The 17,837-nt window shown below is 36.2% G+C and overlaps 1 protein-coding gene and 1 pseudogene across 1 annotated transcript; both read right to left on the reverse strand.

Moving 5' to 3' along the window:
- Positions 1–852: 852 nt before the first annotated feature.
- Positions 853–16,821, reverse strand: LOC149784767 (uncharacterized; annotated as a pseudogene).
- LOC149784768 (uncharacterized) lies at positions 4,347–7,017 on the reverse strand. Its single transcript, XM_089932786.1, has one exon. It carries the CDS (start codon positions 6,837–6,839, stop codon positions 5,706–5,708), a length of 1,134 nt encoding a protein of 377 aa, XP_089788912.1. The 5' UTR covers positions 6,840–7,017; the 3' UTR covers positions 4,347–5,705.
- Positions 16,822–17,837: the final 1,016 nt, after the last annotated feature.

A 17,837-nucleotide genomic window follows, 5' to 3' on the forward strand; every position in this document is an offset into this window, starting at 1 on the left:
ACTCGAGGTTAACGAGTATAACATTCTAATGTTTTTAACGAAAATGACTTTCGAATATGGAATTAAGGTAATATGCAGCAAAACGGAATGTTTTCCACAGATAAGGTACTCGGCTGCTGGGAGAATAGCGTTATGTAAATTATATGATTCTTATTTGCATGGCGGCTGCGTGAAGTTGTTTAAGTACATATTCTAAAGTAACTGTGCTAAAATTCAAGTGTCACAGAGATTTGAGAAAGTATGTAAGGTTTTCAAAAGTAATTGATAATACCACATGCTGAACTGATACTCCAATGTTATCATGAAATTGTCCTTGAAATCTACTCTTATATACATAACTCATCACTGTAACCCATTGGAAGTGGGTTTAGATCTCAGCAGAATTGGAATTATAAATTCTCTATAATGCAGTGTAGATACTAATCACACAATTTAATCATATTTATAGGTTTTATTAAGTTAGTATAAAAACTCTGTAAACGAACCTCGTCTCCATTGATTACATAATCTTGAAAAAGTCACTGATCAAAATACATGGATGATTTGGTTGAGATCAATCAACATTCATCTTGGATCATAACAATTATTATAAAGTGTGCTAACATTCTGAGGTAAGTCCATAAATTAATGGTTTTCCCAAGGACAAAGGCTTTTTATGATTCATACTTTAATTGGATGCTCCACCATTTTGTGATCGATTCACAGCCTTAATTTATGCAGCAAAAAACCGTTTTCCAGCACATCCATAAATGTAGCTGAATGACAATATGTCTACCTCATATGCAAACGATCCAGGATCAATTCTCGCTCTATGCTGTAGTGTATGCCTTGCCATCTTGAATAAGGATATAATTATGTTACTCCAATTTGATCAACATTCATCTTGACCATAGTCCTGATTATTTTACCTTGTCTATGCTGCAATTAATAATTAGGTATTTAAAGGGTTAACAACAAATTTAAAAACTGAAGAGTAGGTTGTGCATTGACAACAAAATCTCAAGAGTCAAAACTGAAATCTCAAGAGTCAAACTAAAATCTCAGGTGTAAATTCTTCTGGACAGTCACGAGCTCATAGCTGTGATTCCTTGTTATTGGTGGAAACAAATGATGCTCAAGATTTCTTTTCTTGTGTTGAGTAATGTAAAAGACTTGTACAGTATTCGTAAGAAATATACAATTTGAATTTTGTCAAAGTGTTTCTCTTTCTAATTATGTGTGTATATTTTGTACACGACACAATGATTAATTTATACCTTATTATATTTTCAACATTCTATTATCAACTGCTCAAAACCTTTTACATGTATATGCAAAAATATATCTATACAACTATGAAAGTTATATATTATTCAAATATCAAAGATGTACATCACAGAATTGTCAGTTAATCATTTCCTGCTATTATTACTTTTGACAAACTTGGCAACACTACTTTCTTCAATCCAATTCTTCTACGGGGGCCCCGAGTGGCCAAGTGGTCTAAAGCGCTCTCCGTTATGGATCACTACCATCTCACCTCTGTCTGCGTGGGTTCGAGTCTAGGATTCGACCAATGTGGGTATGTGAGAAAGCTTGCCAGGAGCTTCTTATGGGTCGGTGGTTCTTCCCGGTGTTTTCCTGGGTTCTTCCTCCACCATTAATACTGGCCGCCATACATAGCCTATCGTGTGCTGAAATATGGCGTTAAACCCCACAACAACAACAACAACAACCAATTCTTCTACAGAAGAATCTTCACATATCCTGATGAGTTTTGCCAACTTCATATTGTTAAATGTAGACCATGAGGGGAACTTGACTTTGCCTCTGACGATTCTGGCTAGAAAAGACATGCTCCAAGCCAAACTTGTATGAGGAGCTGTCAGTATATACTTGGCCAGTACACAATAATCAGGAAACATGTCACTGTATTGGTCAACTAGTTCCTGACACACATATTTTTGTGATTTTCCATGGACATTCTTGAACACTACCTTAAACTGAAACAACATCTTGTTCATTCTGTCAACATGCCCGCCATGGACTCCATTTGGTCCCAAGCCATTCACATATAATATCCAAGCCCTGATGTCCATGAGATGACCTGGCTTGAATGATTTGATCTGCTGTGACCTCAAATCTATTTGCAATGTTCTTAACGTTGTCTATAGAATTGTCTGCAGCATTCTAAAACATTATTCAGTGTTGCTGAGTGGTCACCACTTTTGTTCCTTTGTACAGGTCCTCTGCAACCAAATCATCCATATTCTGTAGCTCTTCACCATCTTTAATTTGCAGATGGTCCAGTGTCTCAACTGTTTTTTTAACAATGACATTCACAACCTCAACGTCTAACTCATCTCTCCGAAATATACGACACAACTTGGTCAAAATCTTTAGTACATCTATCACAAATACTGTGTGCAACAAACATGAAGACCTGCATTTCACAGTATATTCTATTTGGGCATGAAACATGGCGTTTAGATCACTACAAAGTATACCTGAAACCCACAGCATAATGTACAAATTTTTTTTTACCTGAATCTCAATCAAGCCATTTTGAGTGTCTAGATGTAGACCATTCTTCACCATGAAATAGCATCCTGAAATGTGCAATCTTCGACTCTATGCTTTCTATAATAGATTTGTTAACCTGCTCTTCTATCACATTAACTACCGTATGATGTTTTGCTTTGCCCTGCGAGCTACAATAGCAATCAGATGGTCAGTGTTTTCTCATGTCAACTCCTTTGAAGATTAGAACTGCTTTCAGTAGCAAATGAATTTGATTTGCCAGCGTCCCCACATCAGTCACATATCATCACTAGAATTTCCATCTCTAATGACATTTCTGACCCATGCAATTCACTATTGCATTCATCTTTAAATTTTCTAACAAATTTGGGAGATTTACACTCCTTCTCCTCAAAGCTGACACTATGCTTCTGTTTCCTTGGAGTCTGAGGGTCAGAATATTCATCACCACAGGTCGTTTCTGAGATTGAGATGGAATAAAAAAGATAAACTTCTTTCTCGTGATTATGCTTTTGAAGTTCAAATGTATTCACTAAGTGTTATGTCCATTCAATTTTTTTTTCTGAATGTTCCATTAATTAAAATGCTCAAGGTTTTAAATGTTTTGCTGATTGAAGCAAATTAATTGTCAATAAAACACAATCCCATGCTGAAAACTGCCTTTGCAAAAAGCCATATAGTCCTGTTTTGTGTAACTGATTATAATTTAAAGTGAATCAAATAAATACCAATGTTTCATCAGAAATTAATCCAGTGAAGTCATAAATGAAATCAAAACTTTTAAACATTCTACCAAATGAAGCAAATTAATTGCCAATAAAATTATTCAAGTTGGTCCACCTACCTTAATAACTGGCTTTGCAAGCTGCCATATGCTCCAGTTCTAACCAAATGATTATAATTTATAAGTACAAACATACCAGTGCTGATATTTGATCAAAGTGCAGTCCATTTATGTCATAGTTGTTTCCTCTTTCTCTACCATAAACTTCAAATGTAATCTCAAAACAATCCAACCTAATTCAGTTGCACCTAAGCATGACATTAGTGAAACTTGTCTCCACCCAGTTCATACATATCTTCCATTGGTGTGATATTACTGGTCATCAATCAGTGCCTCCTACAGTAAATTTTTTATGGACAGCACACTCTTAGTAAGAAACTAAGCTGGAGGCAAATCAAGGACAATTAAAATTGATGCACTGGCCCAAATAAAAAAAAAAAACGCACAGGTCGGAATTTCTGCACGTCAAAAATGGGTCATATTTAAATTCCACATGTCAAAAGCAGAGGGTATACATCTATTAAAAACCCTAATTTATTTCTTTTAGAGTGAGGATGTGGTATGCTGACCTGTTTGTTTGATATATATTCTTGTCTATCGAGACATCCTGGAACATACAAGTTTGTAGTGGCACCATTGTTTCCAGCATTCTATGTTACTGGGTGCAAGGCCATGTCATTCCCATTTCTAATACCCAAATCCCATTGACCATGGTTTTGTAAATATCTGAAGTTCCCTGAGGATAGAGAGTATAAATAGGGTCCAGGCACTACTGACTTCAGACAGACATTTATACTCTTAATCATCTGCCTCCTTTCAAAATAAAAATTCAGACGTAAATTCCAAACTTCTGAATTAAAATTTTACTCTTTGGATAACTGTGTCCATATGTCAGATTTATCTCTGGTCTCTAGGTTACTGATTCAACAGAGGGAAAAGTAATATCATACAGCACTGCTCCTTTTCTTTCAGACTTTATTTATATTTTTAAACTGAAAACCACTTTGGTATATGTTTCGAACAAAATATTATGATGACAATACATTTTTTAACAACTTTATTTCGCAGAACAAAAACTCATTTTGCTTCTTGATTTTCTGATCTTATACAAAATGGTTAACTTAAAACTGGGTTAAGTTCTTATGGTTTATTCCACATAATGTTCAAATCCATTTTGTTTAAGCCAAATTGCCATTTTATGGAAGTAGCACCAAACATTGTTGGTAGATACTACCAGTGCTCTTCTAAAAGAAAAGCAGAGAGAGATTTCTTATGGTTGCAAGTAATATTAATTACGGCAGAATAATGACTTAGATCAGCTTTAAATAGAAAGAAAGAGATCATGTCACTCACTGAATCTAAGCATAACAGACAAATTGTTATTTATGTGTTTAATGTATCTTCCTGTGCATCTTCGAATGTACACTATCACTACATATTTTCTGACAAACATCTTGAGAATGGATCCTTCTGTGCCTCGATAAGTTACTACTCATGGAAATATTTTATTGAAAACTTTACAAATAAACCTGTTTGAGTCTAGGATTTGGCCAATGTGGGTATGTGAGAAAGCTTGCCAGTAGCTTCTCGTGGGTCGGTAGTTCTTTCTGGGGTTTTCCCAGGTTCTTCCTCCACCATTAATACTGGCCGCCATGCATAGCCTATCGTGTGCTGAAAAATGGCATTAAACCCAACAACAACAACAAATAAACTGCTTATCTCTGGTATGCATCATCATAGCGCCCTTTAATCTAATCATTTTATTGCAAACTTCCCATATTAATGGTTTGTCTGTCTTTCATCTCTCATTGAATCTAAAACTAACAGAGAAACTGATACTTATGTGTTTAATGTATCCTCCTGTGCCACTTCAACTGTATACTATCTCTACATTTTATCATAAACATCACATTTGAATAGTTTATCTGGAAAAATATACCCTTGTGTGCCTCTTTAAATTACTGCTCCAAGTTGTTGTAGGGTTTAACGCCATTTTTCAGCACAAGGTAGGCTACACATGGCGGATAGTATTAATGGTGGAGGAAGAACCTGGAAAAATCCACACACCCATGAGAAGCTACTGGCAAGTTTTCGCACATATCCACATTGGCCGAGCCCTAGACTTGAACCCATGTGGACAGAGGTGAGATGGCACTGATCCGCAATGGTGAGCACTTTAGACGACTCGGCCACTAGGATCCCCCCACTACTCAAAGAAAACATTTTATTGCAAACTTCACAAATAAATGGTTTATCTCCAGTTTGCATCATCATGTGTCATCAGAGCACCTCTCTGTTCAAACATTTTATCTCAAACTTCACATATTCATGGTCTGTCTCACATATGTATCATCATATGTCTTTTCAATGAACCCCTTTCTTCAAACATTTTATCACAAACCTAACATTGGAATGGTTTTTCTCCAGTATGTATCTGCCTGTGTTTTATCAAATTACAACTTCGCACAAACATTTGATCACATACTTCACATTTGAATGGTTTACTTTTAGAATGTATTATCATATGTATTTTCAAGTCATAGTACAAACTAAACATTTTTTCACAAACTTCACATTTGAATGGTTGATCACCAGTATGTATCATCATGTGTCTCTTCAAATAACTACATGTCATAAACATTTTATCACAAATTTCACATTTGAATGGATAATCACCAGTATGTATCATCATGTGTCTCTTCAGCCTGACATTTACTCTAAACATTTTATCACAAACTTCACATTTGAATGGTTTATCTCCAGTATGTATCATCATGTGTGTTTTCAACCCACTTTTTTGCCTGAACAGTTGACCACAAATATCACATTTAAATGGTTTTTCTCCAGTATGCGTCCTCCTATGTCTCATCAAAGTACCCTTGAGCCCAAACATTTCATTACAGACTTCACATTTGAATGGTTTTTCTCCAGTATGTCCCATCCTGTGTCTATTCAAATCACCACTGCGTGCAAATATTTGATCACAAACTTCACATTGGAATGGTTTTTTTCCAGTATGTCCCCTCGTGTGTCTTTTCAAATCACCACTGCGTGCAAACATTTGATCACAGACTTCACATTTGAATTGTTTACTTTCATTATGTATTATCATATGCATTTTTAAATTACTGTTCAATCTAAACTTTTTATCACAAACATCACATTTGAATGACTTTTCGCCAGTATGAATCACCATGTGCATCTTAAGGCTGCTATTTACTGTAAACATTTTATCACAGACTTCACATTTGAATAGATTATCACCAGTATGTATCATCATGTGTCTCTTCAAACTACCATTTCGACCAAACAATTTACCACAAATTTCACATCTGAATGGCTGATCTTTAGTGTGTGTTACCATGTGCATCTTCAAATTACCATTTGTTGTAAACATTCTATCACAGTCTTCACATTTGAATGGTTTTGCTCCAGTATGCGTTCTTAAGTGAACTTGCAAATTACCATTATGCGCAAACACCTTATGACAAACCTCACATTTGAATGGTTTCTCTTTGATTTGTACCACGTCCATCTTCAAAAGACAATTCTGTAACGTCCGTTCGGGTTTCGCGGTCTTGGAATACAACTTTATGAACTATCAATAAGCAAAAAGAGGCTCTAAGTGCTTGAAACTGGGCACTACGAACATTATAAAAGCATTAACTTACCCAAGAAACAACAAAAATGGTATTAAAATAAATTTATATTGTTAACACGTACCGTAACAGATACAAAATTTTATACTTCCGGAAAGACAACTCTGTCTAGGCTTCGTTTTCCTGATCAGTGTAGAAGAAAACAAAGGAACACAAGAAATCTGTAAAACAAACGAAAATAAATACAGCAATTAATATTATAGAAAAAGAAAAGCAGGAAAAGAAACAGTTATGAATTAGAAGAAAAAAGGGAAGAAAACAAAAACGTCTTTAAAATATATTTCAGATAATAGTGGGGGATAAACAGTTATTATAAAAGTAATTTGTGTGTGTGTGTACACAGGTCTATTTTAGTAAGACTTTCATATTTTTTAGCACAATCTGTTTACTTTCTCCCTATCTCTACATTACGTTAATGTCTTTACAAATGAAATGCGCGTATTTACTGTCGGACTGCATTAAGCGTAACTCAGAAACACTAATGGAACTAGAAATCTATACGTTTTAGAACTTTACACTAAAATCTTTGGCGAAGCACTTTATTTAGGTTAAAAACATCAATAGTATACAAATATATATTCCTCCTTAACAGCTGAAGGACAATTCCTTGTACGCTTTTAATCGAGTTATTATTATTATTATTATTATTTAGTCGACATTACGTTAATATTTTATTAACAAGAGAATTTAGTTGCTGTTAAATACCTGCAAGAATTAGAATGATGATTATGAGATCATGTTTCAAGACAATCTGGGCAAGTTTAATTTTGACTTTAATCCATATATTAACCTGAAATGTCAAGTTCATCAGCAATCACAGAGCCAAGGTTGCTATTTAAAACTAATGAATCTGTTAGTAAAAAAGAATGCAAGTACATGTGCAATTTTCATGGTCAAACTAAAGCTTGTGGCTCATAGTTGTCTCTGTTTAAGAGACATGTTGCAATGGAAGTGAATTTTTAGCAACTGTTCACAAAATTAACACAACAGAAGACTTCAGACAATGTTGCCTTTATCCACGTATATAGAGCCCTCTCTTGCAATAATCAAAACATATTTGGTTTTGTTTCTTTTCTGATAAGTCAAAACTTGATTGATAATACCCTTGCATACCCAAGTCCGAAAAGGAAAGCACAGACTTATAACACCTATAAATGCTACAAAGCATTGTTGTTTCAGGTAACAGATGTAAAATTCAGCACAAGTACAGATTGCTTGTCAGTGTATATTGCTGGTACACATCTCTTTGAGAATTATGAAAATGTATGAAATGAACTACAAAATGTTATTTTATTTATTCATCGATTATTTGATATGAAGTAGTGTATGCAATTTTGTTAAAATCTTTGTGTCTGTTCGTGAAAAATAATATTAATGCTGGAAATAAGCCAAAATGACAAATCTTAGCATCGACAGCGAACTCCATCTAACTTGCATCTAAATAGATATGATACGTTATGAAATTCTGTCGGTATAAAAGCCTTCTAAAAATGTACGGCTGTTATAGTCATATCATGGTATGATGGCAATTGATTTATTTTTAAAGAAATAATACCAAATCTTGATGGTCCATGAAAACACTTGAGATTATTTTAATGTCGGAGTGTTATGTAACAACTTTCGAAGCTTGGCATTTCTTATGCATATCGTTTCGTACTAGTGCTATAATAAAACTATTATTTTTATAACTTGTGAAGCTTCTTCAATGCGTTTATAAGCTGTTTATTAAGCATTAAAAAAAAAAACATGCCTTTCCAAACACGGATTGCTAAGGAACTGATTCGTTAGTGCCTTTATTAGCTATTTATGAAGTTGTTGCTGTTTTTTCTTCCCAAAAGTATACCTTTTCAACATTGAATTTCCTGTCAAGGTACACTCTGATGCAGTGTTAAAGGCGCTTCGCCAACGATCACTTGACTTTTACAGCTGTAGGTTCGAATCCGATAACAGAATGTGAGAAAATGATATCCAGTTGGCTTTTAGTGAGCCGATATTTTTTAACATGTTTTGTGGACGTTTCCTCCACAAGCAGTGTACTGGTCGACATAAATAGCTGATAAATTGCTTATAAATGACGGAAAGTCTAATAAAGCAAGCAAGCAAGCAACCCACCAACCAACCAAATAAACAATGTAAGTAGTTAAATGTGGCACTTAGGGGCATAATGGAATTTAACATGAGAAAAGCACTTCAGGAAATAAGGGGAATTGTAATATGGGAATGGCACATAGGAGCAAAAGGGGAATAAGGGGATTTTAACATGACGTTATGGGGTTTATAGGGAATAAAAGGAGTTTATATGGACATAAAATCAAAGACACACACAAACACACATTTATGCAACATAAAGACAACAAAATTTGTTTGGCAATGTGTATATTTTTTGAAAATGGGCGGTTGGGTTCTTTTCTTATTTCACCCATTTCTTCCGCAGCGTTCTCACATTTTGGAAGAAATTCATCTTTTTCGTTTAATCCTCTGATATCCAGTCTGGATGCCCCATCTTTCTTTTACATCTTTCTTAAAGTTTCTTGGACATTCATCCAAAGTTCATTCAGCCGGTCAACTTCTTCTTTCTTCTACTTATCGTCTTTTGTCTTCCTCTCCTTTGCCCAGGTAGCTTTGATATTGTCCACTTCCTCTCCCATGACCCTTAAGATCATCTTCTCAGCTCTGTTGAAATTAACTGATCCCCACTGCACATGCCTTAAGGGTATGTAAGATCAATCTGCCCGGTCATCTGTCTCTTCTAACAAATACTTGACTTTCACCATGCAATCAATGGCCTCCTTAAATTTTCCAACTTTACAATATTCAAATGTCATCAATCCTCTCATCTTCTTTACTTGCTCCTCTATCACGTCTTTGACCAAGTCTCCGGCAACTCTTATAATCGTCACTTGGCTTGTAACGAGGTATAGAGTCACTGACTCCAACAAAAGTAAATTTTATATCACCTGCTACGCATGAAACTTCCAATACCAAGCGTCGTTTAAATCATTCACTGAGTTCATTCTTCTACCACGTGTTTACGAGTCAATGAGGGTAGCCAGACTTACTTATGTTTGATTATAGTCGCTTTCGCCCATAGGGCATTTTCAACTTGTTTATTCCCGAATGTCGGGATACTTAATTAGTCGTGATGGAAGAGCCCATCTTCCCTTACGCCTTTATGCACGCAATGTGTGCTTCCAAACTGTGTCCGATTCCGGGACAATAAGTTCCACGGGACATATGATGAGTGGGAATTGTAACACACATACTGGTCATGATACAGTCTGTATCCATTATTACCCCACTCAAAGCGCCACCCCGGACTTATGCGCAAACGCTCACGGGTTCAATAGGAAGCTAATCGAATGTGAATCCACCCACACGATCGCCTTTGGTATTCCGAGCAGGGAATAGGTGAAAGAGACTGGGCTGCGAGGCACCACAGCAGTAGGCGGGTTCTAAAGCGACAATTTTTATTAGGTCAAGTTGTAACCAGTTTCATATATCGGTGTGCCATATTGCCAATATTGTGTGCCACCTTTGTAATCAAAGTCATGTATTTTAGTTATATAATTTCTACTATAGATAGAGTTGGAGAATCGGTATACTTAGTGCACTCAAGGTCTATAGAAAAAATCTCATTCTGGTTAGGTCCAAGTGAGTTAATGTTTAGCGGTAGAGTTGGAAGTTTAGATGTAAATTTAGAACCGTGGATCATGGTATTTGTAATAGTTTTAAAGAGTCGAGGTTTGATACCAAATTGAAACATATTAATGTTATGCAATTGGTTAAGCCTGGAAAGGGCTGAGTTTACACCTCAGATGGCGGAAACAGGAACTGGTGGATACATTCTGGGACATCACTTTATTCATCCCTTGTATTTTAATACAGTTCTAAAGTTGCCCACCAACAAGTGGTTAGAATGATGATGTCTTTCAATTCGCTTGCATATCATAGACCTTGTAGAGCTTATTGATCATTAGGGCTAGGCTTGCAGAGGGGTGATCCAGAAACGTTCGCCCTAGGGTGCTGATATCGACAATGAGTTCAAGCAACCGTCGTCGTAATGCACATCATGTAGCCGAGAGGTTAGTTGTTGTTGTTGTAGGGTTTAACGCCATTTTTCAGCACACGATAGGCTATACATGGCGGCCAGTATTAATGGTGGAGTAAGAACCCGGGAAATCCCGGGAAAGAACCACAGACCCTCGAGAAGTTACTGGCAAGCTTTCTCACATACTCACATTGGCCGAGTCCGAGACTAGATCCCACGCAGACAGAGGTGAGATGGCAGTGACACGTAACGGAGAGCGCTTTAGACCACTCGGCCACTCCCCCCACCTCGAGGTTAGTACTTTCTCTCACCAAATATAATTTAAAAACATTTTAGACATAAACGCCAGATTAAAGCCAAATATTTTCCAAATTTTGAAAGCAGAGATATTGTAGAAACTGCTATTTATTCTCTCTTCCGGTATAAATTTATGCAGTAACTGGCCCTGCACCGGACGCATTCAGATTCAGGTATAAATGTATGCCCTGCACCGGACACATTCAGATTCATATTCAGAATCAGATTGTTCTTATGACATCGATTTGCTTGTTTATTGTTTCGTCATTTTCTAGTAGGTGTATTAGGTCCCAATTTTCTAATTGGTCAAAGATGTAATTGACTATATCAGCCTGTTTTTTTTATATCTGGCTTCTTCTTTGGCGAATCTGATTAAAATCAGATCTCCGCTGTCCCACGTGTAGATCTGACAACGATTGCTTACCGGCCATGTTCTGGTGACATTTGAATTAGCCAATGGAAATGGGAAATGCAGTCTTCAAAAATCTGAAAGTGAATCAAATTGTTTGGAATACATTCATGCTCTTCATGCATGGTGCTCTGTTTCCTAATGCGAAGATATAAGGCTTCATCTGACTGGATGATAAAATAAGTGATTATAGCAATTATAGTTGATGTAGGTGATATGATGGATATCATATTTTGTATTGTACGGGAGTCTATTTTGTGAAATTTCATCTTTTTCGCTTACATTGTGAGCTAACATATGACGTTTGGAGTGTGTGTGTGTGTGTGTGTGTGCACGCGTGTGTGTGTATCGGTCTTTGTTTGTCCATATAAAATACTCCCTTTGCTCCTATCAGAATAATTTCACATACCTACCTACAGTAGCGCGGATTCAGGTCAGCCACTTGCAAAACTGTTACTCAGCAGCCTCCCGAATGAGGTCAGCAACTTGCAACACTGTTGTCATTTTGTCCTAGTGTCCAGTACAGTGACATCATTTGAGCTAGAAATCTTTGAGGCTGTAAATATAGAATTGGGTTTTTCTATAGGAATTTCCACAGATAGATACAACGGTTATTAAATAGGATTGTCACGCATGTTGAGGATGTAAATATATGCTGTGTTTTCCATAGGATTTTACCACAAATTATGGCTGAAAATACATACTAGGTTTTCCAAAGGAATTTCCTTCAAGTTGTGATTATAAATATATACTATGGTTATTTTTAAATGGACTTTCTTACAAGATGTGACTATAAACAGATAATAATGTTTCTCCATACAGTATGTGTACTGGTGCGTGAGTGTGAGTGTGATGTAATTTCGATGTTTAACGTAGCTTTACCATTTTTCAGTCATATCGCTACGATGTTTGCAGTGTGGAAAGTTATAGTGATGTCTAGCACTGGGGCATCATGCCGCACACATGTAACAAGAAGTCCCACCCAGTCACATTATCCTGACACCAGGCCGACCATTTCTAACACTATCCACTTAATGGTGAGCGCCAAGCGAAAGAGCTGTTAGTACCATTTTTATATGTTCTTGGTATGACTCGGCCGGGGATCGATCCCACGACCTCCCGCATCCCAGGCGAACGCTATAATCACTAGGCTATCAGAGCGGTCAAATATATAATTGACTAGTGGTGTAGGATGTAGTCCATTTTGTGTAAAGTCTTCTCATTATCTTACATTTTAAGCTAACACAGGGCAATTGGAGTATGATTACGTGTGTGTATGTCTGTACATGGTGTAAAATAGACAATATTTCTATGGTGTAAGAGATAGTCTAGTTTGTGAGATTTTGTTTGTTTCTGTTGTACTCTATGCTAAAGGTCGATATTTAGGTAATATGGGGTGATGAATGGCTTATAAGGTGTGGGAGAGTATGTTTTGTTTACTTTCATCTCTTACTCTTACACTCTAAGCTAGCATAGAATTATTGCGATAGTTTGTCTATGTAGTTTTGGATGGTAAGGGTATGGTCAGTAGTCTAATGGTGGAATGGATGGTACTTTTGATTTGCTTTGAGTTCCTTCTCGTACACTCTAAAGTAACTCAGAACGATATTTAGACTGTGTGGGGTGAAGGATGGTATAAATGATGTAATGGTTAGTATATTGTGTGGTATGATGAATAGTAGGTTAGTGAAATTTCACCCTCTTCACTTACACTACACACTAAACTAAATAATTTTGGATTGAATTGATATGGAGTGTTGAATGTGTATTTGGAAACGAAGGATGTATATAGAGAGGCAAGGCTGTCTAAAGCGAGTCGGTCTACTGTCCGGATGTCACATGAAGTTTGAGGAAGAGAAGGTCAGTACAATATTTTTTATAGTAACTGAATGGTGTAAACATAAACTCCTGTGTCTCGAAAAGATCAATACTTTATTGCCACTTGTTTAATGTTGTATAAGTGTTTGCTTAGTTGTTTGCTTGTTTGTTTGCGTTTGTGTGTATTGACCCAATACACCCTTGTCCCTAGATAGACCCATCCTGTTCCATGTCCCCTTGTCCATAGAAAAACGCTATGTCCTGTTCAACTTGTCCTTAGACAGACCCACGATGTTAACGTTCCCATTATCCCTATACAAGCCGACCATGCTAAATTGTCCTTTAGGCTAGACAGACCCACCAGGTTATGTGCATATGTCTGTGTATGTATATGACTATATTTTGTTTGTCTCTGTTAAACTCCTTTTATCCCTATCAAATTTATTTAACCTACCTATATACACTTGCGCCTATTCGGGTCAGTCATTTGCAACACTATTACTTAGTACCCGCCCGATTGAGGTTAGCCAGTTGCAGCACTGTTGCAGTTTTCTTCAGTGTCAAGTACCGTTACGTCACCCATGGTAATTTTCTATTGTCGCTATACTCGATAATCACTTTTTTGCATGAAGTCCCATTGTCGCTGTATCATCCCCATTAACTATTGTAGGCCCTTAAAATATGTGGGATTTCTTGTACATTCCATTAACATTTCAGAGCTGTTTTCTTCTATCAGAAATTAACACGAATCTCGCAGTAAAATGAACCATGCTGACACTCTGTGGATGTCGAATGAAACATATAAGTCGATATTATAACACCGCGTGTGTTATATATCGAAAATACCAGAGTTCAAGACTAAAAATGCTTTTTAATAAATAATAAATGTGATATAGAGTATGCTTCTCAATATGGCACAGTGACTTTACATAAACAGTGTTCCTCACAACACTATCGGCTTTTGATAATATAAATCCGACTTAATTGTCTAAATGCCAAAAGAAAATAATACACCATATTAATTCTATTATTACATTCCTGTGTATATTAACAGCTAAATATTGGATTGACTGTTATACATTCTGACATGGTAGCGTGATCTCAATAAAAACTATAATTTTAGGTACTAGTGTACTTGAGCAGTGTGGTGGGAGATAGCAGTGGCTTTATAAAGAATTATATAATAATTCTAAAGCATTTAAATTCAATAGTAATCATGTAATAAATCTATTTAAAACTTCTCATAACAATTTGATTCAGTTCTGGGATTTCAATGTGCCAAAGTTAATATCGGTTGTGTAAAAATATGTATAAGTGATGGTTTGCCGAAATTCGTTTCTACGTAGATGTTCATACCTTGCCGCTCTGACAGCTATCTGCCAGTGTACTGTCTGCACTCGTATTTATAGACTCCTATTTAGGTCACATGACCTTAGTTAGCCAATCAATGTTTGTTCTTCTCAGGGTTAGCCATGGCGGTAATCGAGTCAACTGTTCAAACTACATGGAAAAATCCCTCTGCACACAAAATTTAGACAGAAGTAAGTTGTCCTCTCAATGTCCGTGGTGCGCGTTTTTTCTTTTAATCTTATTTATATATTCATACCTATGACTAAGTAGAACTAAACGAAACGGACAAGTGAATTTTGATGCGAATCGAGCGAGAGTACAACGTACTGCTGATGCAACGAGTCGTAATACGGTTAGAAATAGTCCCTATCAAATGCATACTATTTCGCACATTAAAGTAAAATAACAAATTCTACATAACCAAGAACTTACAATAATGAACAGTAACATCTGAAACAATATTCTGTTTTGCTGAGTGGTCACCACTTAGAATCCTTTGTACTGGTCCTCTGCAACCAAAATCATACATATTCCGTATCTCTTCACCATCATTACTTTTCAGATGATCCAGTGTCTATCCTGTTCTTTTAACAACGACATTCCAACCTCAGTGTCCAACTCATCTCACCGAAATACACTACACAACTTGGTCACAAGCTTTAGTACATCTATCACAAGTGCAGTGTGCAACAAGAATGAATACCGTCTTTGAGAAATAATCCCTGACCTCTGTACAATTAGCTGCTTCTTTATTTTCTAGTTTGGTGACTAGAGTTGGATACACTTCATGGATTGCTTTCACAGCATTCTCTAATGTAAGCCATCTGAAGATGGCAGGTTCCTTTAGGGAAATTTGTTTCGAGTCCATATCATCTGCAAGAACAGAGTCCTTTTCCCTGAACTTATTGTGCCGAATGGCTGAATTGTAGTGATAATGGTACACATTCTTCACGGTGGTGTAATATTCCTTGAATGAATTCACATCCTTCCTAGCTTGGCCTGTACACAAAGCGAGACGATGCCCCCTACACAATGAATCTTCACTAATCCGTGATTATGCAATTCCCTCATTTAAACACCTACACCATTTTTACTGCCTGTCATCAGGAAACCTCCATCATTAGCCAGATACAATCTTCATCACATCCAAACCTTTCTTAACACAACTTTTCAGTTTCACGCACATAATTATCAGCTTTTCCATTCTAAATGGCTACACAATCAATGAAAACAATGACAGGTTTAGATGTTCCTATTTTGAAACATGTAAGGTACATATTCATTTCCTTGTCAATAGTTATGTATGTTATTTCTTCGATTATGATGCAACAAAAAAAAAAAATCACTCCGGCTGATGTCTTCTAAAATGGAGTTTTGTATGCCTTCATCAGTGAAATTCAGCATGTTGTCTTGGTTACCTACACCAGTATATAATGTTGACTTATCGGGTAAGGCAGGACAATCATTGTTTCTAAACGCAGGAAAAAAATTAAATTAGCATATGTCTGAAAAACTTTATATTATCACATTCATCACGATCCAAACATTCATGTAATTCTATTAAGTAATATGTCCATTTCTATTACATAAATAATAAGATATTCCAATGAACCAACTCCAGTAGCGTTTTAACTGTAAAGCCTACCAAATTTGCTGCTTTTTATGACCAAAGAAAATTTAGCTGTCACCAGTAAACCGAGAAAAAAATGGTGGATATATTGAAAACTCTCCTGAATGCAACTTATACAAATATTGGCATCATTTAGCACACTAAAAATGTACCTGCAATTCACAGCATATTGTTCTGCATCTCAGTCAAGCCATTCTGAGTGTCTAGAAGTAGATCATTGTTCACCATGAAATAGCGTGTCCTGAAATGTGCAATGTTCAACTCTATACCTTCTATAATAGATTTGTCCATGTCATCTTCTATCATATTGGCTAGAGTATGGTGTTTTTTCTTTGCCCTGCGAGCTTCAATGACAATCAGATGGTCAGGTGTTTTTTTTTTGTTTTTTTTTTCATGACGACTTGAAGATTATAACTGCCTTAATTGGGCAAAATCAAATTAATTTTCCAGCGTCCTTACTCTAGTCACACACCTTCCCTCCATTTCCATCTTTAAAAAAAGTTTCTGGCCCTTGAAAATTCACTTTTCTATTCATCCTTAAATATTATTTTATTTTTTTTAGGAGATTTACTCTCCTTCTCCTAAGTGCTGACACTGTCTTTCTTTTTACTGGGGGTGGGGTGGGTGGGTGTCAGAAATGTTTCAAATTCATAACCGGGAGGTCGTTTCAGAGACTTAGAAAAGAAAATATACTTCTTTCGCCATTGTGATGTTCAAGTTCATACGTATTCACTGAGTGTTGTGTCTTAATCATCCATTAACTAAAATGCTCGAACTTGTAAACGTTTACCGATTGAAGCAATTTCATCACCAATACAACACAATCCCATGCTGAAAACTTAGTTCGTGAGAAGCCATATTTTCCCGTTTGATCTAGCTAATTTTAATCCAAGGTGCAATCAAACAAATGCCGATATTTGATCAGAAATTAATCCAGAAAAGTCATAAATGATTCCGAATTTTTAAATGTTCTGCCAAATGAAGCAAATTATGTGTCAATAAAATGATTCAGTTGGTTCACTTACCTTAACAACCGGCTTTGCGAGCCGCCATATGTTCCAGTTCTAACCAATTGATTAAAAGTTATAAGTGCAAACATACCAATGCTGATATTTGATCAAAAGGCAGTTCATTCATATCATAATTGATATATCGCCATTTGGCTGATCAATTAACCAATCAGCGCGCGTATATTAGACACACCTCCAGGCATTGCTTTCGTCCGTCATTTTCCTCCGACAAGCTGCTTGTGGCAATAATGAATGGACTATGATAAGTATTTACAAATGTTGCAATAATTTGTTGATTTCTCCATCGATAAG

The sequence above is a fragment of the Sinohyriopsis cumingii genome, chromosome 14 (assembly GCF_028554795.1).
Source record: "Sinohyriopsis cumingii isolate HCF-2022 chromosome 14, ASM2855479v2, whole genome shotgun sequence".
Lineage (NCBI taxonomy): Eukaryota > Metazoa > Mollusca > Bivalvia > Unionida > Unionidae > Sinohyriopsis > Sinohyriopsis cumingii.

Excerpts from the sequence above, each read along its gene's own strand:
- LOC149784768 (XM_089932786.1), bottom strand. The coding sequence starts at position 6,839 with ATGGACGTGGTACAAATCAAAGAGAAACCATTCAAATGTGAGGTTTGT.